This window comes from Chiloscyllium plagiosum, unplaced genomic scaffold, assembly GCF_037043375.1.
Source record: "Chiloscyllium plagiosum isolate Xiang-an unplaced genomic scaffold, Cpla_swu_hap1 HiC_scaffold_31, whole genome shotgun sequence".
Classification (NCBI taxonomy): Eukaryota; Metazoa; Chordata; class Chondrichthyes; order Orectolobiformes; family Hemiscylliidae; genus Chiloscyllium; species Chiloscyllium plagiosum.
Genome location: NW_028270169.1, coordinates 10275853 through 10301435, shown reverse-complemented (window position 1 = coordinate 10301435; position 25583 = coordinate 10275853). Strand labels below are relative to the sequence as shown.

General features: G+C 41.3%; 2 protein-coding genes across 7 annotated transcripts in view; one reads left to right on the top strand and one right to left on the bottom strand.

Moving 5' to 3' along the window:
• trim37 (tripartite motif containing 37) overlaps positions 1-11269 on the top strand; it is a 102182-nt gene extending 90913 nt beyond the window's left edge. For 3 of the 6 annotated variants that reach the window (XM_043718163.2, XM_087977222.1, XM_043718164.2), the window contains 4 exons: positions 1267-1382; positions 3115-3264; positions 5013-5070; positions 8325-8463. In XM_043718163.2, the coding sequence (XP_043574098.1) occupies positions 1267-1382; positions 3115-3264; positions 5013-5070; position 8325 (325 nt within the window). In that variant the 3' untranslated portion in view covers positions 8326-8463. Of the gene's footprint in view, positions 1-1266; positions 1383-3114; positions 3265-5012; positions 5072-8324 lie in introns of those variants that run through there. The other 3 variants (XM_043718165.2, XM_087977224.1, XM_087977223.1) reach the window with 3 other exon arrangements.
• A 10253-nt stretch (positions 11270-21522) lies between these two features.
• ppm1e (protein phosphatase, Mg2+/Mn2+ dependent, 1E) overlaps positions 21523-25583 on the bottom strand; it is a 136369-nt gene continuing 132308 nt past the window's right edge. Inside the window, exon 7 of the mRNA XM_043718162.2 lies at positions 21523-25269. Coding sequence (XP_043574097.1) covers positions 24386-25269 — 884 coding nt within the window. The 3' untranslated portion in view covers positions 21523-24385. The remainder of the gene's footprint in view (positions 25270-25583) is intronic.

The following is a 25583-nucleotide window of genomic DNA, read 5'->3' as shown; positions in this document are numbered from 1 at the left end:
CACACAAACTGCTTGTGGAGAACAGTGATACAAGGGGATCTGGGTGTCTTGATAATGAATCACTGTTAGTATGGAGATACTGTAAGTGATTAGGAAAGCAAATGGATTGTTGTCCATTACAAGAAGAACAGAATAGATAAGTATGGATGTTTTACTTGAGTTGTACAGAGCATTGGTGAGACCACGCCTGCCATACTGTGTACAGTTTTGTACTCCTTATTTAAGAAAGGATATAAATACATTCACAGTTCAAAGAAGATACAATCAATTGATACCTGGAATGAAAGGGTTACTTTCTGAAGAGAGGTTGGAACAGGTTGGGCCTGTATCCATTGAAGTTCAGAAGAATGTGAGGTGATCTTATTGAAACTTACAAGATCCTGAGGTGACTTGACCAGATGGATACTGAAAGGATTTTTCCTCCCTTCAGAAGTACTGGGATGGTGGGAGGATGCTCCTTAAAATAAGGAATTTTCCATTTATGTGAAGATTCTGTTTTCCAGAAGGTTTAGAGATTTTGAAACTTTCTTCCTCAGAGCAATGGATACAGGATCATTGAATACTTTTAAGGTACAGGTAGATTGTTAATCAATAAGATTAGGCAAGAAAGTGGAGTTGAGGCCACAGCCAAATCAGCCACGATCCAACTGAATAGCAGAGCAAGCTTGGTAAACTGAGTAGTTTGTACTGTGTTTTGCTGAATGATTCATTTTAAGTTTTACATGCTGAAAAGGAAGCACATCACTTGTACTGTGGGCCTCAATTACTTGCTCAAGTCCTACCATGGAGTTTAAACTCTACCTTCTTAAAACAAACTGCAAGAATGTCACTGAGGCATGCTGATAGTTTGGTTCTACTGTGTTGTGTATATTTAATTATACTTTTGTTTTACTTTCTTTTCCCCTTGCTATATTTATGATTGTAGACTGATTTGGTTTATAGTCTCCACCATGATAGTCACATTTTGCCAACCAAAAAGAAACTTATTTTTGAAAGGAAATATTAGTGACGTAGTTTAATGTTCAGAGTAAAATAAAGATTAAATGTACTCATGATATTGCTTTTAGAGTCAATGGAGTAGTTGAATTATCTGATTCAATTCCAAGTGTGCACCATCAAGCTGAATAAGTACCTTTATTTAATGGGTTAGCAGTCAGATAATGGTTTTAGACAAATTGAGTTGACAAGAATAGCATTTAAGTGAAATTGCTTGTGTGTAATTTGAACATCTCATATTGACCCCTCATATTCTCTGTTTGCTTTCAGGTCAGTAACCCAATGCAGTTTAACAGATAACCAGCAACGTTCTGATTCTGATAATGCAAGCACTGCAGGAACACATGTTTCACCTCTTGAGGGTACATCGGATAGGCCAGAAGAAGGTAAAATCTCATCTCGTAACGCCTTTGAAATTTCTGTTACGTTGCTGGGAAGATGCCAAGGCAAATAAGTATGCTATTGCCATGCCTCAATGAGTTTTAATGTTGAATGCTGTGAAAGTGAATGGTTTAGTTTTGCCAGAGAGCAATGGGCATAATTTTAAAGAAAAAGGCAGGAGGTGCAGAGGGGATTTGAAAAAAAGCTTTTTCATCCAGAGGGTATGGAATTCTGGAATGCACTACCTGAGGCAAGAAACCTTCTAAAAAGTACTTGGATAAACACTTGAAGAGTTAATGTTTTGAATCTGCTTTGACTGCTTCAAAACTGGGCATAGCTGTAAAGAAGTCATATTGCACTCAGTTTCTCTCTCTCGCATTTTCTGTTTTTATTTCAGATTTTCAGCATTCACTGTATTTTGCCTTTATTTGGGAAAGCTCCGAGTTGGATATCCAAAATGAAACACATCAACCACCATGTCTGTCCTTCATCCACACTGTGGTTTTATCTGCCCTTCATGTTGACGAATAGCAGATATAACATACATAGAACTACACATAGTCGAGAGTGTGGTGCTGGAAAAGCGCAGCAGGTCAGGCAGCATCCGAGGAGCAGGAGGATCGACATTTTGGGCATAAACCCTTCATCAGGTCCTTCATTCCTGACAAAGGGCTTATGCCCGAAACGTAGATTCTCCTGCGCCTCGGATGCTGTCTGACCTGCTGTGCTTTTCCAGCACTACACTCTCGACTCTGGTCTCCAGCATCTGCAGTCCTTACTTTCTCAGAACTATATATAACCATGTTGAAATTTCTATGATGTTATTTGACCCACTCTCAACATGTGTAGTTGTATGCCTATATGAGCAATGGCCCTAACTCTGTCTTGTCCCAGTCCCCACATTCCTTTTTCTTCAATTACCAATTCTTAATTTATTTAATTGAAGTTCCTAATTTAAACATTTGCTTCACAACTTAACTGTTTGAAGAAAAGTTTCTCCTATCTTGTCCTAAGGCAGTCATAATCCTGTATTTACATTTTTGGGACGACTCAGGCACTGGAATTAGTCTGTTCCTTTTATCTCTTCTTCCCCCCCATTTCTCCTCAGTTTAAGGTTCTGAAAAGGCTTGACAAGTTAGATACTGAAATGTTGTTTTCATTGACTGAGGATTCTAGATCACGGGGCGCATAGTCTTAGGATAAAGGGTCGATTGTTTCGGACTGAGATGAAATCCCTTTGCTCAAAGGTTGCGAATCTTTGGAATCCTGTACTCGAGAAGTAAAGCTCCTTCGTTGAATGTATGAAAGGCAGATTTTAGGGATCTCTTCAAATGAGGGATCATACAAGAAAGTTGAGTTGAAGCTCAAGCTCGGTTATAATCCTGTTGTATGGCTGAAAGGCTCAAAGGGCCATAAGGTGATCTGCTGTTCTAACAAATATAACTGCACTTTGTGAAGTGTTTGTTGTCTTATTTGTAATTCTTCATATCAGGAATCACTCCTGCTCTCTCTTTGGTTGCTTCAACATTTTACAACATGGAGCCCAAAGCTGATAATAGATCTCTTACTGTGGCTGTTATATGGATTCATATACATTTAAGATTAAATTATGATCCTCCATTTGAATGATTACTGACTTTTAAGGTCTTGTAATTTTGCACACTGAATCCTTGTGCTCTTGTGCATCATCCAACTTTTTATCTTAATCCTCTCAACTTAATCTTGTTCTTTTTACAGTTGCATTGCTTCAGAAAAAGGCCCTTCATTTACTTCCTGGTATGAGCAGTGACAGTGAGAGTGAATGTGAAACTGAGATTGAGGAGCAAGAAGGGAACATGGCCTCAGAGCTTGTGACTCATAACTTCACTACTCAGAATTCTGGAGAAGGTAGGATTCTACGTATTCATTCTTGGATGGGTGCTGGCAATAAATTTTGTTTTAAATTGTCTATGATTGGTAAACTTCTTTAAAAACTTTGACATAATTGGAAGATTTTTGAATGATTTGCATATACATGCAAAGAAATTTGGATTAATGCTGAAACAAAAATACAATGTTGAAAGTGTCCAATTGGTCAACAAGTTGAAAAGAGACAGCAAACTATGGCATTTTTTGTGGTGTGTACCATTTCATTGTAATTAGTTTTGATGTAGGATCCAAACACAACAATTCGTCCTGATAAAGCTGACGCTTGGTTTTTATTTACATTTACTTTCTTGTCAATAGGATTGTCTTGTTTGAACTTTTTATTATCCTGGAAGTTTGGAAAGTTTTGCCCTTAATGGCATTTACATTATCAAATAAATCCTAAATTACAATTCAATTCTGATGCCAATAAATTATTTGAACATTGCTTTCAAACTTGTTTATAACATGAAAGTCTCCACAACAAGAATAGATTAACTTTCAGAAATTCTCATCAGTTGTACCTTTAATAATATTGTTTAGTTATATTGTTTCAACAATCCACCGGACTGTTGTAGACAACTTTTCAATTCTGGAAACACCAGTTTTGTCAATGGAGATGCAAAGGAGTAGTAAGTGAACAGAAGCTTTTTGTGTTCATTTTGAGCTCAATATATTGCATCTAAAAGTACACAATGCACTGGATCAAAAGACCAGTATCAATGTTGTTCCACTTACTTTACTCAAGCTGTCATTCCTAATAACCTCTCCTGAAAGCATTTATGCCATTTGCATAAATGTCATAATGTTCTCAAATTTCACAGTTACTTTTATGATATGTGAACACCACTGGCTCTTTATAAATGCATCTTCAACAATATTACTTGGTTACTTCATCCAGTGAAATTGCAAAGATTGTAGAGGTCTGCCATTTAATCTTAGCTCCTACTGTTTGGTCATTTCAGCTGGAAAGGCAAGGGGCCATCAATAGGGGATTCTGTTAGTTGGTCTTGATACTCTAGAGCTAGGTTCAAGCTCCAGTGTATTCCTCCACTAGTCTCTGGAAGTGAGTGAATACTGGGTAAGGACAGAATTCAGCTAATTTTGTAATACATCCCACACCTTGCACTCAAATAGTTTGTTAATGCTCACTGTGAAGCTTCACATTGATTAACAGCCAATTGTTCAAAGTCAAAAGGACACTTGATACCTGTAGGATCATAAACACTCAACGCCTTCATGGGTTGAAAGGGGCAAATGAAATTTGAGAGGGTGCTAATAAAAGAAGGGTTCTTTTTTAAAATTTCTGCAGCAGTCTGCTGGGTGATCATCTACAATGCAGTTTACTGTGGAGGGATAGAAGCGAGGAGGAAAAACCTAACGTACTCTGGTGGAGAACGGCTGCTGTGGAAAGCTTGTCGACACTGATAGGAGGAGGAGTTTGGCTGACTTAAAACAAAGGGAATTTCTCATTTCATCCTGATCTTTTGGAAGTAAAAGATGTTACATAAGGGTGAACAGTTTTTAAAATTTCCATTAGTTGAGTAACAGGCAACCCCGCCCCCGCTCCCTCCCATATGTCTCCAGCCAGTCAACTTAACAGCTTTGCAACCCTCAAACCACAGGAGAGTTTGTGATCCATTTCCATCACTCAACCTGATAAATCATAAATTTAATATGTTCAAAGGAGGAAAATTTGAGATCTATACAATGTGTATTTTCTTTTCAAGCAGGTGATTTGGGCAATTCTGGAAACACCAATTTTGTCAATGGAGATGCAAAAGAGTAGTAAGTGAACAGAAACTTTTTGTGTTCATTTTGAGCTCAATGTATTGCACCTAAAAGTACACAATGCACTGGATCAAAAGACCAGTATCAACGTTGTCATTTTGCTTTAAAGTGAAAACCCCACTCCGTGCTAGCTTTCTCCCACCATCAACTCAACCGCAACATCTCTCAAACTTCCAGCTTCTTGGCCTACACTCAACAGAAAATCTGGTCTTTGAGCACCATTCACCAGCATATTTCTACTCAATCATACTCACACATTCACTTTTCATGCCTTGTCTCACCATGGTCATTTGACATGATGGAAGGGACACAACATTGCAAAATTGATACACAGTTGATTCACAGCATGATTTGACTAGGCCAGCCAAACTCTATTAGGTCCTGCTTTACCAAAACTACCAAGGCTGCTCATTGGTTGTTACACCAGAATCATCATGGAATGCAAAAGAATTAACCCTCACCCCTTCATCCCTTTTCTCCACTATCAACAGTCTCACCTCATTTACATCTCCAGCAAAACTCATGGACTTCTTTGTCGCTTAGATTGAGACTCTGTACAGCTGTTACACCTTTGTTGTTAAAACATTGACCACTCATTTTATCTTCCTGCTGCACCATGCTAGCTTCTGCTATTAACTGTGTTTCTGGTTCTATACACTGTCATCACTCTTTTAAAAAAAAAAGGCCTTTGAGCCTTCTGCCCTTGTAAACTGCTGCTCATCTCAAACCTTCATTTTGTCCAAAGGCCTTGTATGCAGTCACCTCCCAAAATATCCCTGGTTTGAAACTCTCCCAGTATGTCTGTCCCGCCAAAGGACTGAAATAGCCCTATTTAAAGCAACAATGATGCCCTCCCTGCTCTTTATTCTCAATTTGTCTGAAATCTTTACATTGCTGATCGCACCATTCTCCACAAACATCTCCATGCAAATCTGAGTGTGAGTGCTCAGACTAGGCGTTCATTCCCTCGAGACTTGACATTGCTCTCCTGCTACTCTCCAATCTTTTACATCTGGTACTTTTATCTTAATTCACATCAAGTTCTATTCTTACTTGTTCAGTCAGCGAATTTACAATGTCTTCACTTCCCATCTCTGGAGTTTACTGAGAGTCTGCCCTTCACCCCCTCTCATTTCTCAGCTATGTACAATGCTACACCAGTCTCATTCAGGAATACATCAGACTACACATGTGCACTGACTGCATCTATCATCCCCTTTCTCAACTCCACTAACTTTGTATTGTCAGACTTCCCAGCATCCAGTACTGGATGAACTGAAACTTCCTCCAGTAAAACAGTAGGAAAACCAAAGTCCCTGTCACAAATTTCCATCACTAATCTCTGATACCCCTGTTTCAGACTGAACCAAACTGTTCACAACCTTTGGTTTTCTATTTGACCGTGAACTGAGCTTCCACCCCAGAACCTGTCCGTTACCAAACACTGACTTCACCTTCTGTCTTAACACCCATCTTCTCCTGTTCCTTATTCTGTCTGAATCCTCACTAGCTGTTGGTCTCCTGGTCTGTCTCCCATCTCCAACAATTTGAGTTCATTCAATGTTTGTTGGTTGCATTCTCATCACACTAAACACTATCCACCCTTTGCTCTGTGCTTGCTGACCTTTAGCTCCTGTTCCACCAACGCTCCCATTGTTTTCACGTGTTTCAATTGCCTCACCCTTTCTCCAGCCCTGCAACCAGTAAATGCTGCATTCCTTCAATTCTGATCTATCATGCATTTTTTCTCCTCACCATTGGCAATATAGTACATGCATGGTATATTGAAGTGTCATCCTACGCTCTGTTCTATCTCTAGGTTGGGATATAACCTACAACCTTTCTGATTTGGGCTGCTTGCAGAGCATTGACATTTGAATACAAATAAACACTGGCACTTCAGAAGACAGGTTTACTTGTTTGTTCGTTGGAGTTTAATTTTTTCCACACACTCCATCCCAACCACTCCCTCAGAGACCAACTGGAACACCCCTATATCTTTTCAAAATAGCTATCTCTGTGCCCTTGGATAGTTGAAAATAGAAGAGGTCACAGAGATAAGACATAGGAGCAGAAATTAGGCCATTCAGCCCATCGCATCTAATCTGCCATTTGATCATGGCTGATAAGTTTCTCAACCCAATTCTCCCTGTAACCTTTGATGTCCTTTTACAATCAAGAACTTATCTATCTCCATCTTAAATATACTTAATGACCTGGCCTCCATAGCCTTCTGAGACAATGAATTACATAGATTCGCCACTCTCTGGATGAAGAAGTTTCTCCTTATTTCTGTTCTAAAATGTCTTCCCTTTACTCAAAGGAAATTACAAATTGCCAATAGGGAAAGGTAACGCCATAGAATTTAAACTTTAACTTGTTACCGGGCAAGAATGTATTTCCTTCTAAATATTTAGATCTTTGGGTCCAATAAAATGCATGATGGGTGAGAGGGACCTACTGGACTGTTCTTAATGCTGGATATCTAACTTTTCTCTTTGGGGAAGATGGTGTGGTGGTAATGTCAGTGGGTGAGTAATCCAGGCACTCAAGGCCATTGAGAAAGTGATATGGGTTCAAATCTCAACAGGGCTGTTAATAAGTCTGGAATTTAAAAACTGGACTTGGTAATGATGGAGAAAGTGAAGACTGCAGATGCTGGAGATCAGAGCTGAAAATGTGTTGCTGGAAAAGCGCAGCAGGTGAGGCAGCATCCAAGGAACAGGAGAATCGACGTTTCGGGCATGAGCCCTTCTTCAGGAAACTTTCCTGATTCCTGAAGAAGGGCTCATGCCCGAAACGTCGATTCTCCTGCTCCTTGGACGCTGCTTGGTAATGATGGCAACGCAACCTTTTGTAAAAATCCTGCAGGCTTACTAATGGCTTTTAGGGTGGGAATCGGCCATCCTTACACATGATTCCAGACCTACAGCAATGTGATTGATTGTTCTATGCTCTCTAAAATTAAACAATATATCAGCAATTAGCAATGGACAACTGAGGCACACAGTTGGGGAGAATCTAATGTTATCTAGTACGCTCTTTGCAATGATGTATGAGTATTTCTGAGCATGGATCTGCAGCATATCATTAACTGGGGAGGCTAGTTAATCCTTTGCAGAAGGGTTGAGGAAATTGCAAATTATGTTGTAGCAGCTAGAATTATAACTGGTGGGACTACTTCATCTGAAAAGAAAGGAAGAGAAATCTGAGCAACTAAACATTTACCTTTGATTTTTTTTCCTCCACAGATCATAAGGACCTTGTCCGTGGAAGACATTTTTATCCAAATTTTGGTGAAACTGTGGAAGAGATTGCTAAAGGAATTTGCCCATCTTTAATAAGTAGGATAAAGGAAATAACCTGTAACATCCCATTTGAAGCTAATGCTTGCCTGTTACTCATGCAGTATACCAGCTGTATGTTGCAGCAAGATCCCAGTAAACCTTTGCACTGATGGATTTTCTTTTTCTGTGTTATCATCATTGGGATGGAGTGAGTTACACAACCATTTGATGGACAGTCCAAATTCTTGTTGAATGTTGCCTTCAGAGCTGGTGTGGACTGCACTTTCTATTCACAAGCCTGTCATGCAACATTCCTTCCAGAATGTTTTCCAGGATTTAGGCTGTATCTTCTAGGGAGGGGGGGGGGGGAGAAAAAAGTTTAATAATAAACGATAATGTATTGGAATGATTTGCTTGCAAGTATAATCACTAAAGTGAAGTGGAAGATGGTGAGGTTCTTTAATTGAAGCCAGTTTACAAACATACTCAGCAACTAGTTGCTGGTTGGGTGCATCTTAAATGCCACTTAAACAAAACTGTTATTTTTGGAGCAGCCCAGCAGGCGAGTCCTGCTATTAACATCCTGTGCACTGGATTATTGGTGTCTCACTGCCATTGGTTCTAACGTAGCTGAGCTTGTGAGCAGTCCATTCTAAGTATTCTCAAGCAAGTCAGAACACCTTTTCTCAAGCAGCCTACTTGCTAACTTTCATAAAATATATATTTCTTTAACTCTTTCTGGGTGAGAGGGTGAAGGTTTCTTGCAAACAATTGTTTTCTGCTCCTAATTCCCATTATTTGGCCAGAACAACTGGCAGGCAACGTTATGCTAGTCCTTTGTCTCTTTATTGGCAGAAAATAAGCCAATAACTCCCCTGGACACATCTGGTCTTTCCTCAGCAGAGTGCATGACTAAATTGGGGAGGTGCCATGGAGGAGAAGGTGCAATACTGTAACCCAAAAGTGCCATTGTGCCTCTTGGGGTTATCTTTTATGCAGGTTGCAGACCACTGCCTAAGCTGATTGTGAGATTGTAAAATATCCCACTTTGGTAGACCAACAAATTAATAATCTAATCGAATATAGCAGTAAGTAGACATTATTGGCTGATATAAGGTGACTTTGTAATTCCATGCATGCTATGATGCGAAGATCATTTTGGATTCATGAGGGGCATTCACGGTGTAGTGTTGAATTTTCCCTGTCTCTGATGCAGTGAACACAGAATAGAGTGATATATTACATAACTACTTAGCTAAAAACTTGTAAATTTGATCTATTCATGTCTTTGTACTTTCTTTTAATGTAATGTGCATTTTAGCAAAGTTACCTGAATGTTATGTCCTTGCTGTGATTAATTACTGTTAAGTGCCTGTGTTCTAACTGGCCATGTTTAACTGCTAGTCCATTGCTCCTCTACACAGTAGGGTTATACTGTAGCTTTGATTGCCGTGAGCAGTGGTTACTTGTTCCATAGTTCTCATTGTTGACACAGTTATGATTGTAGATTTCTGGGCCTGATGCTTAGTGTCTAACATATTTCTGAGCAAAAGTTCTCCTACAGTTTGGCACCATTGTGCCCTGGATCAGATTGCACTACACCTCCAAATCTTGTTGTGTAGAAGGAAACTCTGGAGAAAGATTCAGTGGTCTGCTGGTCAGGAGTTTTATGAGTAATGAACTTCAGATGTCTTCAGAATTAAAATTTAACATACTCCATCAAAAGTTGGGAATGCTTTAGTCACGTTGTAAGATTACTTGCATCTGATTGTCAATTATAATTTTTATGTTAAGGATGAAGCTAAGATTCCAACATATGCTTTCAAATGAATTTATTTTCCATCTAAGTACCCTGTTTATTTATTTCTATCTCCTGCTTTGGAGCAGTTATTCTGCATGATCCGCAAATGTACACTTCTCTGCGATTTGCATTTCTTACAGGAGGCAATCATTTTGTAGATTTCCTTTTTGTTATGTAGATGTACCTCAGTAGTGCAAACCACTGTCTTCCTCTGGGAATTCTCAAAGCTGCTGGTTAAAGAGCTGGTTCCTTTCTGTTAAGAGAAGCCTTTACATAAATTCTGAGGCTTTATATGGGTGCTAAATGTCTCCTCTACTCAGAGCTTCTCTTCATAATAGCAGTTTGTTCTGTCAGCGTTAGAACCTGACGGTATATTTTCACCCAGTGTCATTGTCCTCAAATTAATTGTACTAAAATTAAACATTCCATGTTGCTGAAAATGAAATAATAGTTGCTGGAATAAGTAGATATTTCTGGTAGTTTCTACTGGTTTGGTCGACATGTAGACTCTATCCTTTTTCACCGACCCTGCTCATATGTGGAGAGATTTTATTTTTAAATATGTTTTCTACTATTTGCAGTTCTTCTCTTGGATGGCAATAGATAATTTGCCCTAAATGCAAGTGTCTTTGCTGTAATTCTGCTTACGCACCACCATCAGTATTCACCCCCTCTCCCCTGCCCACCCCTCCAAAGAAAAGCTAACTTATTCTGCCAGTGCTATATTTAACTCTGAACATTTCAGGTTTTTTTTTTAAAATGCATTTTGGAGTCTTGGTTTCTGTGAATTTATTTTTGTGTTGTGCTTTCTGGGGTGGTTCTTATTGAGGGAACTTACAGTTCGAGCAACAGCTCCTTTGTCAATCATTGCTAGTGGTCTAACCTGTATAGTAGGAAGTTGCTTACTGATGTACAGTCCCTGAGTGCTGTTTGTGTGATACATGGTGAAATCCTGTCTGAATGTGATGCACCTTGTACTGTGAAATACTGTTTAGAAAAGCTACGGTTTATCTGTAATGTAATATTGTGTTTGCTTTTTAAATACTGTCTCGTGTTTACATGATCACATTTAAGCACTTTTTTAGTTAATAAAACTGAAAGATATTAATTCTTGGTCAGGGTTTGCTTCCTCTGAACAGGGAGGGGTGGATGGTTTAGTGAATCAGTTTTCAGCGAGGGACTATCTTTCATCAGAGATGTAAAAACAGTAGGATTTTGGCAGTTGATTTTACAGTCTGAGGGAAAGTAGGCAACCAATATGAATGCTCTTAGCAAAGGAATCTTTGCTATAAAAATGCTTTGTCTCTTGAACTTCTCAATGCATGTTGAGTGCATTTGCAAATTAAGTTGCCAAATTGCACGGAGATTCCACAATACCAATGAAGTGTGAATAGTACTTGTCCAGCCCATGATATCTGGGAGTTCTGAAGAAGGGTCACAGGACTCAAAAGATTAACTCTGTTTTCTCTCCATAGATGCTAGTTTCTCTGGCAATTTCTGTTTTTGTAACAGAACCCATCTGTCCTCTCAGGTGGACCGAAGAGATTACTTGGCATTATTTCAACAACAACCAAAGTAATTCCCCCTGTTGTTCACAGCCACTATTAATCCCTTGCATCACTAAGATACAAATTTATCCAGTATTTATCTCATTGCTGCTTGTGGGTGTTTGCTGCACACAGATTGGTTGCCAGGTTTTCCACATTACAACAGCATGCTTCAAAAAGACTTAATTGAAAAATATGCTAATGTGGTCAAGAATAAATACCTGTTCTTTCTTTTAATGTTGGACTTTGTCCTTGAGCCATGATATTTTACAGGATCCTTTTGTAGTATTATAATGGGTGGCTGTTACAAATGTGAATCCATTTTCAACAGTGTGAAATGTGGAGAAGCATATATTGCAGGGACTGCTGTTTACTGAGAATCCGTTTGCTACTTACACTCTCAGGTGCCACCTCAACACCCCTGACAAGAGGTCTGGTCTGATAACCAAGAATTAATCGTTTGGCTGACTTTTTTTTTGAAAGAAGAAAAGCAGGAGGGGGAAAACACAATACTTGTGCTCATGTGCCAAATTAGGCCAGTAGAATCTGTCCAAATCTTTGCAAGTAAACCAATTCAGCTTGTCTCCCCTTTCTAGGATTTTGATGGAAACATCTAGAGTCATACATGTTTACAGCATAGAAATAGGCACTTTGGCCCAACTTGTCCATTTCAAGCAGGTTTTCTGAATTGAAATGGTCCAATTTTCTTGCATCTGACCCATATCCCTCTAAACCTTTTCTATCCATGTACCTGTCCAAATGCCTTTTAAATGTAGGAGTTGTATCCAACTCTACCACTTCCTCTGGCAGCTTGTTCCACATATGCACAACCCTCTGGAAAATGTTGTCCCTCACGTCCCCTTTTAAATCTTTCCCCTCTCACCTTAGACCTATGCCAGCTAGTTTTGGATTCCCCTTTCCTGGGGAAAAGACCTTGGCTATTTACTTTCTCTATGTCCCTCATGATTTTATAAACCTCTATAAGGTCACCCCTCAGCCTCCTGGACTCCAGGGAAAATGTTCCAGCTTCCCTTTATAGCATGTTCAGAAAAAATAAATTTGTATTTTTTTCATTCTTTGAATGAGTGTGTCACCAACTGCGTTTATTATCCAAGGGCCAGTTTGGTGTCCTATGTCAGCTGAACGCTTAAAAGTCAGCAGATTTCCTTCTCTGAAAGACATTGCCAAACAACAACCAGTCTTGTGGGCACCATTTAGCAAACATTCTATTCCAGATTTATTTTGATATTGAATTCAGAATTCACTATCTGCCGTGGTGGGAGTTCATATCCCTAGAGCATTAACCTGGGTGTTCTGGATTACCAATGACGTTACTACGACATCATCTATCTTCACACCATCTTAAAACTATTGAATTGACTTAATCCTTTTTTTCTTTGTTGTTGTCCAGTCATTTTTGTTGTTGTCATTGTTGTTATCCAGTATCACAAACTGCTAATGATCTGAAACAATCAATAGTTGCTTGCTGAAAACTCATGAAATGTTCTTTTTGAATCTGTATTTCTGTTTAACTTTAGTCATGTTTATTTGCTGTCTTTGGGCTGTGTCTCTCTGTCAATCTTTCTATATCTCTTGGCCTGTACGTCTTTCTAACTCTTGAATGTCTGAGTTTTATGTCTGTCTGCTCTTGTTCTCTGTTGATTTCTTTGACTCTGTCACCATTTCTTTCTGTTGTCTTGTCTCCTTATTTCTGCCTATCTAACAGAGAGAGTCTCTCTGCCTTTCTCCCGTGCACATACACGCGCCTATAATAAATTTTTAAGTTCATTCATGGGAAGTGGACATTACTAGCTAGGCCGTCATTTATTGCCAATTCCTATTTGTCCAGAGGGTTATTAAGAGTCAAACCAGGTAAGGATGTCAGTTTCCTTCCCTAAAAGACATTAGTGAACCAGATGTATTTCCAACAATAACAATGATTTCATGGTTAAAAATCACACAAGAAGTTACTGGTTGATTTGGAAGCACTGGCTTTCAGAGCACTGCTCCTTCATCAGATAGCAGGATCATAAGACACAGAATTTATAGCAAAAGATCACAGTGCAACTGAAATGATATATTGAACAAACCTAGATTGCTGTTAAGTCTTTCAATTTTTAGAATGAGTTGCAGGTTTTGGTTCATTAATGTGTACAAAACAACCTCGAATATCTGATGAGCTGGGCAGGGAGTATTTTGTTTAGATAACTGAGTGTTTGGATAATGGAGAACGTTTTTGCGTGCTCTTGATATCTTATTCAGATAATCCAAACTCTGGGTAATTGATGTTCAGATGACTGGGGTTCTGTAAATCCCAGAACTACTTTTAAGTCAAGTTCTCAAGATAATGTAAGCTTTTATATTAAAAAAAAAGTGACATCTCAGCTCTGACAGTCTGTTAAAGGTGTGAGGTTTAAGTCTGTCTGTATCCCAATCTTGAGGCAAACTGGTTCTATTTCCAAAGTAGGAATTTATAAAATGTAACATGGATTGACTGCCTGCATATTATATGCTTTTTGAGCAAAGTAAAATGTCAGCATATACATTTCTGCAAAGGCAAATTCACCCCATAGACTTGTCTGTGTGCATGTGTGTATGAGAGGGAGAGAGAGAGTGTGTAAGTGTGCGTGAGAGTGTGTTTGCATGTATGCTTGCTTGATTGTGTGAGAGAGTGAGTGTGACGGAGTATAAGCCTGAGAGAGAGAGAGAGAGAGTGTATAGTGTAGTGGGGTCACCTGTAGTGTGACATGAATCCAGGGTCCTTGTTGAGGCCATCCTCATGGTACCAAACTTGGCTATCAACCTCTGCTCGGCCACTCTGCGTTGTGTATCCCAAAGTCCGTCGTGGAGAATGGTCACCCGAAGATCCTGACTGAGGTGTTCCCCAACTGGGAGGGAACATCTCTTTCTGGTGATTGTTGCGCGGTGCCCATTCATCCGTTGTCGTAGCATCTGCTTGGTCTCGCCAGTATACCGTGCCATGGGGCATCCTTGCCTGTAGCATATGAGAGACAACGTTGGCCGAGTCATGTGGTCAAGGATGAAGCGGATGAGTTGTAGGATGGTGCTCAGAGATTGGCAATATGCAGGCAGTCAATCCATGTAATATTTTATAAATTCGTACTTTAGAAATAGAACCAGTCTGACTCAAGATTGGGATACAGACAGATGAACCTCACATCTTTAATGCATTGTATGAACTGAGATGTCACTTTTTCTTAACTGAAACTTGCAATCCATTCTAAAAGGTGAAAGACTTAACAGCATCCTAGGTTTGTTCAATATATTGTTTCAGTTGCATGACACTAATCTTTTGCTATAAATTGTGTCTTATGATCCTGTTCCACAGATACCTGATGAAGGGGCAGCAATCCAAAAGCTAGTGTTTCCAAATAAATTTGTTGGACTATAACCTTGTGGTATGTGATTTTTAACTTTGTCCACCCCAGTCCAACACCGGCACCTCCACATACTGATTTCACGGTCATCGATACACTTTCAATTCAAGATGTTTTTTAAATTGAATTCAAATTCTACAGTCTGCCAGGGCAGGTCCCCAGAATGTTAGTTGGATCTCTGGATTAGTAGTCCAGCGATAATATCGCTAGGCCATGACCTCCAACATCGTTCCTATTGACCTTCCAGACATAATGCACAATGATGCAAAAAGAACAAATATTACTGAATCTGTTTGATAAATAGTGGATAAGGACTGAAATAACTCTCCCTCTCAGATACCATTTCCACAATGTGAATGAATCATTAAGCTCTGGGTTTCCACTGTGGGCTCTGAACAGTGTGAACATATTTGTATGAAATTCTTTTGTGACTCTTAAATTGATGCCTTTGATAAAACAGATGAAAGCATTTCCCCTGACAAGAAGTATGAATCTGTTCTGAGTTCATTCAGACCGTGCCTGGAGGATGGGATTCCCACTGCCTTTCTTTTGTTGTCCGCCCAGCAATCCTGATGGGAGAGTGATTTGTCCTTTGCGGTGTTAGCAACTGCTGACAATCTTCAACTCCTCTGCTCAAAGTAATCATTCCAAGAAGTGGGTACTGACTGTATGTTCTTTTTTTTAAATCTAATGCTGCAGTCTAGGATCTGCCTCCAAAGCTTGGTGTGAGTCACCCAACTGTGATGACTCACAGATATTCAAAGCAGAAGTGCTATTGAATGTCATTATATATAATTTAATGGGGAGAAATTATATACCACAGATCTTGCTATCTGACAGTTAAGATTGAAAGTAACCATGTATGGGACAAATAGATTCCATTTAAAAGTCATTGAAAGTTACCTGCAATCATTACCTTTTTACTCTTCAAAATTCATTTTGTTCTTGGATTTTCAATTGTGTGTGTGATCACATTGTGGAACAGATGGCGCAGTTGGTTCACACTCAAACCTTCCTGACGTTTTAATTTTCACTGGGGGAGGTGAATCGTGCACAGTTCCAGAGAGAAGGGAGAGGCTAAACAACAGGGAGGGCCTTCACCGCATTTTCCTTGAGCTCCAGAAGCCAAAAGGTGTTTGCAAGTCTTTTCCAAACAGAAAATGTTTAATTTATGAAGAAAATGATTAGTGAGCATCGATGCAGTTTTTACATTAATTGTTGCACTGCAGCACTGACATCATTTTAAGTGATTTTCTTTTTTAGGGTGGGGAGGCAGGGGTTAGACCAAAGATAAAGGTCTGGACACTCTGAAACCAATTATTTTCAGAAGTTGAGTCATGTCAGACTGGAAACATTCCCCAGAGATACTGCTAGACCTGCTGAGTTTCTCCAGCACTTTCCAACGTCCATAGTACCTTACATTTACGATCTCTAAACGAGTTCATTTTTTTAACTTGAACCCATGCCCCTTAACTGAGAGGCAGGGTCTGACCACAAGAGTCTTCTACTTTGCTTTTTTTTAATATGATAAATGTTTCAGCTGTATTAATAATACTGTAACAATTCAGCACTCCCAAATACATTGTTTTGATGGAAAGCAGGGAAGCATTTAATTAACTGCACCTTGGTTCAGATTCTTGGTGGTGTTGGCTGTCATGGTGGTAGGCCTTTGGGTGTTTGGGTTGCAGATAGTTCAGACCTTTGAATTTAGGAGTTGGGACATCATGATGAGATTGTACAGGATGTTGGTGAGGCTCTTAGAGTCATAGAGATGTACAGCATGGAAACAGATCCTTCGGTCCAACCCGTCCAGGCTGACCAGATATCCCAACCCAAATCTCGTCCCACCTGCCAGCACCTGGCTCATATCCCTTCCAATTCATATACCCACCCAAATGCCTTTTAAATGTTGCAATTGTACTAGCCTCCACCACTTCCTCTGGCAGCTCATTCCATACACATACCACCCTCTGCGTGAAAAGGTTGCCCCTTAGATCCCTTTTATATCTTTCCCCTCTCACCCTAAACCTATGCCGTCTAGTTCTGGACTCCCCGATCCCAGGGAAAAGACATTGTCTGTTTATCCTATCCATGCCCCTCATAATTTTGTAAACCTCTATAAGGTTACCCCTCAACCTCTGACCCTCCCAGGGAAAACAGCCCCAGCCAATTCAGCCTCTTCCCGTAACTTAAATCCTCCAACCCTGGCAGCATCCTTGTAAATCTTTTCTGAACCCTTTCAAGTTTCACATCTTTCCAATAGGAAGGAGATCAGAATTGCATGCAATATTCCAACAGTGGCCTAACCAGTGTCCTGTACAGCTGCAACATGAAGTCCCAACTCCTGTACTCAATACTCTGACCAATAAAAGAAAGCATACCAAATGCCTTCACTATCCTATCTACCTGCGACTCCACTTTTAAGGAACTATGAACTTGCACTCCAAGGTCTCTTTGTTCAGCAACACTCTCTCGGACCTTACCATTAAATGTATAAGTCCTGCTAAGATTTGCTTTCCCAAAATGCAGCACCTCGTATTTATCTGAATTAAACTCCATCTGCCGCCACTTGGCCCATCTGATCAAGATCCTGTTGTAATCTAAGGTAACCTTCCTCGCTGGAGAAAGTGAGGGCTGCAGATGCTGGAGATCAGAGCTGAAAATGTGTTGCTGGAAAAGCGCAGCAGATCAGGCAGCATCCAAGGAACAGGAGAATCGACGTTTCGAAGAAGGGCTTATGCCCGAAACGTCAATTCCCCTGTTCCTTGGATGCTGCCTGATCTGCTGCGCTTTTCCAGCAACACATTTTCAGCTCTAACCTTCCTCGCTGTTCACTACACCTCCAATTTTGGTGTCATCTGCAAACTTACTAACTATACCTCTTATGCTTGCATCCAAATCATTTATATAAAGACAAAAAGTAGAGGACCCAGCACTGATCCTTGTGGCACTCCACTGGTCACAGGCCTCCAGTCTAAAAAACAGCCTCCACCACTCTTCTAGAGTATTATGTGCAGTTCTGGTCACCCTGTAATAGGAAGAATATTATTAAACTGGAGAGGTTTCAGAAAAGGTTTACCAGGATGTTACCAGGAAAGAAGAGTTTGAGATATAAAAATAGACTGGAAAGGCTGGGACTTTCCAGCTGGGGAGATCTAATAGAAACTTACATGATAATGCATGGCTTAGGACGGGTGGACGCTTGGAATTTGTTTCCATTAGGCAGGGAGACTAGGATCTGTGGGCACAGCCTTAGAATTATAGGGGTCAATTTAGAACAGAAATGACAAATTTCTTCAGTCAGAGTGGTGGGCCTATGGAATTCATTCTGGATCTGTGGTGCTGGAAAAGCACAGCAATTCAGGCAGCATCTGACGAGCAGCAAAATCGATGTTTCGGGCAAAAGCCCTTCATCAGGAATAAGGCTTTTATTCCTGATGAAGGGCTTTTGTCCGAAACATCGATTTTGCTGCTTTCATTCCTGATGAAGGGCTTTTGCCTGAAACTTCGATTTTGCTGCTTTCATTGCCATGGAGAACTGTAGCGGCCGGGACATTGAGGTCTTTAAGGCAGAGGTTGATAAATTCTTGATCTCACAAGGAATTAAGGGCTACAGGATGAGTATGGGTAAGTGGATTTGAAATGCCCATCAGCCATCATTGAATAGCAGAGTGAACTCGATGAGCCGAATGGCCTTATTTCCACTCTTACGTCTTATGGTCTTTTTTTCACTGGAGAGTAGGAGGTGACCTTTATAGAGGTTTATAAAATCATGAGGGCATAGATAAGGTGTATGACAAGGGCCTTTTCCCGAGGGGATGAGCATTCAAAACTAGGGAACACATTTTTCAGGTGAGAGGAGAAAGATGTAAAAGGGACCTGAGGGGCAACCTTTTTAAATAGTAGTTAGTGTGTTGAATGAATTGCCAGAGAAAATGTTAGCTGCAGGTAGTTAGTGTTTAAAGACATTTAAAAGGCATTTGAGTAAGTACATGAACATGAAAGGTTAGAAGGGATTTAGGCCAAGTACATTAGTTTGGAAAATGGTCTGTGTGGACTGATTGCACACTGGTGTCCATGTTTTATGACTAATTGGCCAAATGTGTTGGCCAAAGACATGTTGCAAATAGTCTTTAGTAAGTGCAATCCCTAAAAAAAAATTAAGTTTCAAGTCTTTCAAAAAAGCTGCATAAATATTCTACACTACACCTTGTTTTTTTTAGCTCAAATGCTGATCACTTTTGTAGATATTTTGTCAAATTTGAACTTGGGCCTTCTGGCTCAGAGATAGGAACATTAAGCAGAGCTAACCCCTGTCACATTTCTATCCTGTGAGACTGGTGCAAACCCAAAGTTGGCCTCCAGGGATGTTAAGGACAGTCTGCTGCATTGGCCCCTATTCTGCATTGGTTTTCTGAGAATCTTTTGCAAACAATAGCCAGTTGCCTTCAATGCAAAGGTTGGTGAAGCTGCCATTTCCTAGAGAAGTGCTGCTTAAGATTCATTCTCAGCATAGTGCTCTTTTGCTGGCAGTTCCACTTGTGATAGCTCATTGAGCTGGCTGGAACTGCTGAAGTCTGTTTATGCAGTGAAGGAGCTTCCATATTGCTATCAACAGTTACAGACCTAGCACCCACTGTTTGATGAAGGTTATATATCTGTTATTGATTATGTTGACCTACCTTTGAATGAGATACAATTAAGGGGCATTGGAAAAAGACACTGGTGGGCAGGATTAGAGGGAGAACCCCAGGATATTCTACAAATACATCAAGGGAAAGAGAACAACCAGAGAAAGCAAAGAGCCCATTGCCCCCTTGGTCTCTGTGTGTAGAGCCAGAGGACACTGGTAGAGTATTAAACAGGTACTTCATATCTATCTTTGCTCAGGCGGAGGATGTGGGTACAGAATTTGAGGTGGTGGGGTGTGAGATTCCTAAACAGCATGTTGTAGAATGAGACATTGGAGGATTTAGCAAGCTTAAAAGTAGACAAATCCACATGTCCAAATGAATTGTGTCTCATCCTGCTGCTGTGGGAGATGAGGGAGGAAATGATTGGGACCTGACCCAAGTTTTTTTAAGCCTCTGTGGCCACATATAAGATGCCAGACAACTGGAAGTGTGGTAGAGATAAACCAGCAACTTGCAAACTGGTTGCTCTCATGTCAATAGTAGGGAAACTATTAGAGAAAATTCTGAAGGAGAGAATTAATTTCCACATGGAGTTAGAAGATTTGATCTGGGACAGTCAGCATGGCTTTGTTAGCTTGAAGTCATAGTGAACAAATCTAATGCTATTTTTTGAGGGGGACCAGGTGAGTAGATGAGAGTAGCGTAGTCAATGTACTTTATATGGATTTCAGCATAGCCTTTAACAAGGTCTGATAGGGGAGACATGTAAAGAAGATAAAACATTCCCATGACAAGTCACTCACTATCCTGATTCAGAAGTATATTACCATTCATTTTGCTGTTGCTGGGTCAAAATTCTGGAATTCCCACTGTATGGGTGTATAGACTGCAGTGGTTCAATACCATCATCTCAAAGACAACAAGGGAGAAGTAATAAATGCTTGCCAGCCAGCCACGCCCACACCTGAATTTTTTTTTACAAATAGCTAAGGGGACATAAGAGATGCTTTCCTGATGAAGGGCTTTTGCCCAAAACATTGATTTTTTTTTCCCCTGCTACTCAGATGCTGCCTGACCTGCTGTGCTTTTCCAGCACCACTCTAATCTTGATCTAAACTCCAGCATCTGCAATACACTCCTCCACTGACTTTTATCAACCATGGCATAGATTATAAGAGCAGGCAGCTGTACACAATGTTAATTAGGCCACAGTTGGAATATTACTGTTCTGGTCAGCACACTATAGGTAGGATATGATTACTCTGGAGGGAATGCTGAGGAGATTCTCCAGGATTTTGCCTGGGATGAAGCAGATTAGCTATGAAGAGAGGTTGGATTGTTTTCTTTGGAACAGAGAAGATTGAAGAGGACCTCATAGACGTCTATAAGGTTTTGAGGAGCAGGCTGAAGAGAAAGTAGCTGAAGGGTCAGTAACAACAGGGTGCACTTCTCGGACGAAAGGTGAGAGATTTAGAAGGGATTGGAGGACAACTCCTTTTATCCAGAGACTGTTGGGGTATGGAATTCAAACTGGGAGGGTGGTTGAGGCATGAAATCTCAACCTTCAAACAGTACTTGGACAACCAAATGAAGTATAACAATATTCAATATCGCCTAGTGTGGCAAAGTAAGACTCGTGTAGATTTAGCATAATTTTGGTAGTACAAATATGATGGATTGAAGGGCCTCTTCTATATGCTGATTTGATGAAGATGTTATGTTCAAGGAACTCTGCCTCCTCTGTCAACCTATTAGCCCAGCAAGTAAATAAGGGTTCATCAAACTGGTGAAGTCCCTTTAATCATTATTAAAGGCTTTGCTTTTAATAATACAAAGTGCTCCACGATTTCCAATACACAAGAGATATTACATAGAACACAAAATGTACACAGACTAAACAGCATTAAAACAGATTATAATTACAATAGTGTTGTCACCTTTTTAGTGTTCAAGTTTTAAGACCTATATATATATATATATATAATTTTTACATTATCACCAGAAATACCATCATTAGAAATTACAAGATACTGAACATGTAAATACAGGTACTGGTTGTGGGGGGAGGAGGGGAGGGAGTTTATTATTTATTTAAACAAGAAGCAAATAAGGGCACAGAAATTCAAACTAGGTTAAAGACTACTTGCTACCACCAGCTGCAATTAGTTCAACACTACGTGTTACAAAGCCAGGCTTGTTTTAAAGTGTGTAACCAGTACAGTCAAACTGCTTCAACTGTAGACAGTACCTATACAACTACAGGCATTAGTACAAGTATACAGGCAAAGTGCTACAGTTGTAGTCAGCACCTATAATACTACAGGCACCAGTACATGTGTAGTTAAACCGCTTCAATTGTAGACAGTACCTACACAGGCACCAGTACAGGTGTACGGACAAATTGCTACAATTGTAGGTAGCACCTATACAACTACAGGCACCAGTATTCAAACTGCTTCAATTGCAGACAGTACCTATACAACTACAGGTGTACAGACACATTGTTACATTTGTAAGCAATTCCTGTACAACTGCAGGCATCAGTACAAGTGTACAGTCAAACTGCTACAGTTGTAGTCAGTATCAATACAACTATAGGCACCAGTACAGGTGTACAGTCAGAAGTATTTTCAAACTGATGTACAGTTGACATCTGTGCAGGCAGATATGCAGACAGACTGCTAGAGGCACCAACTCAGATGCACAGTCAGAAGAGTAGTCTCAAACCATCACGGGTACCTGTACAGGTACCAATACAAAATGGGTTACACTAAAACCAGAACAGCAGAGATGTACATTGAAACTATGATTAACCTAGGTGAGTGGCTGGATTGCTACCTGTACAGGTGAAGTGATACAGTCAGATCCACTGTAAGCAGTGGCACAGGTTCTAGTGCAGCAGTACAGGGGACCAGCACAGTTTCATAGTCAGACTTTCACAGCTATCAGTACAGGTATATTATCAGACCAAAAACTACTAATGCATCATACATGTCTTACAGAATTACTTTTAGTTCCTTCAGAAGGAAATACATTATAAAGATTAACTAGCTATCAGTGAACTCATGACTGTTACTGCCAGTATTTGGTGGGGAGTGCCCTGATGTGTACTAACGTATATGATTTTTATAATACCAGCCAGGACACCTATTCAATGTGTAACAAATACAAGAGCCTTTAGTTTGAGAAAAGCCATTATCGGAGTAGGAATCATCAGTTTGAGAGCCTTAGCCTCACTAGCTTGATTTGCTATGAATGAATTCCACAGCCAGACACAAACAAATACTTTTAACTATTGATTATCAGAGAAATCACAGTTAATGCAGTTTAATGAGTTCTGTAAACTGAGAGATATTCACTTTCACACACATTCTTCCCACTTCGAATATCCAATCGGAAATGAAACCCTTCTTTAGGATTGGGTTTCAGTTGAGCCCAGCTCTAAACTTTTCCGATTTCTGACTGAGGTAAATCCGGGACCAGGTCAGACATCTCTTCGAGAAGGGGGTTTGCAAATCTTCATAGGCTGCCAATATCTCCGGGCACCATTCAGTCCTAGGAAGGAGGAAGTTGGAGTGGGGCGAGGGAGGTGCATGGACAGTGAAGGAAATGGCTGAGAATCATCCACCAGACTGGCTGAGGACTGACCACGGAGAGGGCTGGGAATGGGGTAGCCGGAGCATTATCTAAAAGGTCTGCTGGTGTAACATTACTTTTTTTTTTAAAATATATTTTTATTATAACATTTACGTTTGAAGAGTGTTAAGCCAGAAACCTAGATGAATATATTGAGAAAGTCTGTACAGTTTGAGAATTTGAGTTCAGTTCAGGAAATAAAAGGCAGTAAATGTGCCCACAGAGCCTTTGGATTATCCTAAATGCAAAACTGGTCCATAATGAGCTTTAAGGAGGGAAATATGCCAGCACTATTGGTCTGACTATGTGTGACTCCATTCCAACTTCAATGAAATTGGCTCTCAACTGTTTTCTGAAGTGACTAAGCAAAACATTCAGTTGCTTTCAACTAGTTCTCCCCTCCCCCGACCGAGTGTAACTGGCAAAAAATGACTGGCACTGCCAGCCAGCAATGCTGCTGAAATTGGTTTTTAAAAAAATAAATGCACTCTTACTGGGTGAAAAGGGAGCTGCTTGACCACAAAGGCAAGTCAGAAATTGCAGCAATTGTATGTCACTTGTGGAAGTTGGGGACTAAAGGGATCAACAGGTACTGCATAGCAGAGAACGCTTGATAAACTGAATTGCTGACTCCTGCTACGTATCAGACAAGTGGATCGGAATATGACAAATTTCCTCTCCACCACCCATGCCCCACTCCTGGCAGCTGGCTATCGGGCGTCACGAAATGTCCTGGGAAGAGTCGGGGAGTGGGATTATTAGAGGTAAAATGCCACGGTGATGCTGCTCAGTCTACAGAAACCAGTTTAAGATATGATCTTTTCTGGGCAGCATGGCTTACTGTTTATGGGCTTCAGCTTACTATGCCTAGGCCGGGAATATAAGATAACGTCAAGATTACGGAGTTGAATTATAAATTAGCTAGAATGAGGTGAGGATTGCCTAGGAACAGGGGAGTAAACAACTCCAGTCTAGTAACGGGTAGGGAGGTTATACTGGGAAAGCATTACTACTGCTGCTGAAGTCGACATGAGCTACTTGAGATGAGTGGCACCTGCCCACGCCAGCTGTCAGGAGTCACCACTGCCCCGGAGCCGCAGCCACTGCCCGGTTTTCTCTGCCGCGGTGCCCGGTGTACTGAGCCGCTGTGATTCCTCAGGGTTTTGCTGCTGGCCCGCCGGCTGAGGCCTCGCTGCCTGGCCGCCAGGGCCCCGGGGAAGCAGGGAGCCGGCCTCTCCGCCCGGCCCTGCCTCCTCGAGCGCCCCGCGGGCCGGCTCTTCCGGTGCCGGACGGCGCCCGACGCCAAGTCCCTGCGTTCCCGCAGGCTCGGAGCCCTACCCGGCTCCTCGGGCCCGCACCGCCCTGCGGGCCTTTCTTTGGCACCGGCTGCCACCGGGAGGACCCCTCCCGTCGGGGGGCCCAGAACCAGGCTAGTTCTGTCGGTGAGTGAGTCCTCCCGTGTGTCCTGCGTCAGCTCTGAGGCGGCGCCATATTGGTGCTGGGCTCGAGAGCCCTGATAGTCGCCGCGGTTCTCTTTGTCATCACCACCGTCTCCCTGCGCGCCGTCGAACGAGTTCCCGGTCCATTTGGAGTGACCGTTGGCCCCGCCCTCTTCCTCCGCCGCCGCGCTCAGGTCGCGCAGGAACACCACGATGACCGTTATGTTGTCGCTCGAGCCCGCGTCCCGTGCGCTCGCCACGAGCTTGTGAGCCACCATGCTGCTGTCGCCGTTGTTCTCCTTGAGGTGATCGGACACCACCCTGACCGCCTCCTCGGGCTCCATGGTGTCGTAGAAGCCATCGCAGGCGAGGATGAGGTAGTCTTCGGTGCCGTCCAGTACGGTGGAGTCGCTGTCCGCCTCGCCGCAGATGTACGGCTTGTGCTCGGCATCGCCTGGGAATGAGGAGGTGCGGGTTTGAGGAGGAGGGTGGGGAAATAAAAACAAGTTAGACACGAAAACCTGAGAGAGAAATAAAAATTTAGGACTCCTGCCCCTCAGGTTTGACAGGAGAAATGGACCAGACCATCAGAAATAGGACCAGGAGACCATCAGGGATCTCTCAGCCTTCCTACTCTACCACTCAATCAGATTTTGACTGATCATCCACTTCAGTTCCAGCTTTCCATACTATGGTTACATCCAGCAGTAGAGGAGCAGAAATTCAATACTGGGAAGACTGCAACTATTGTTTCCAATCGTCCCCCTC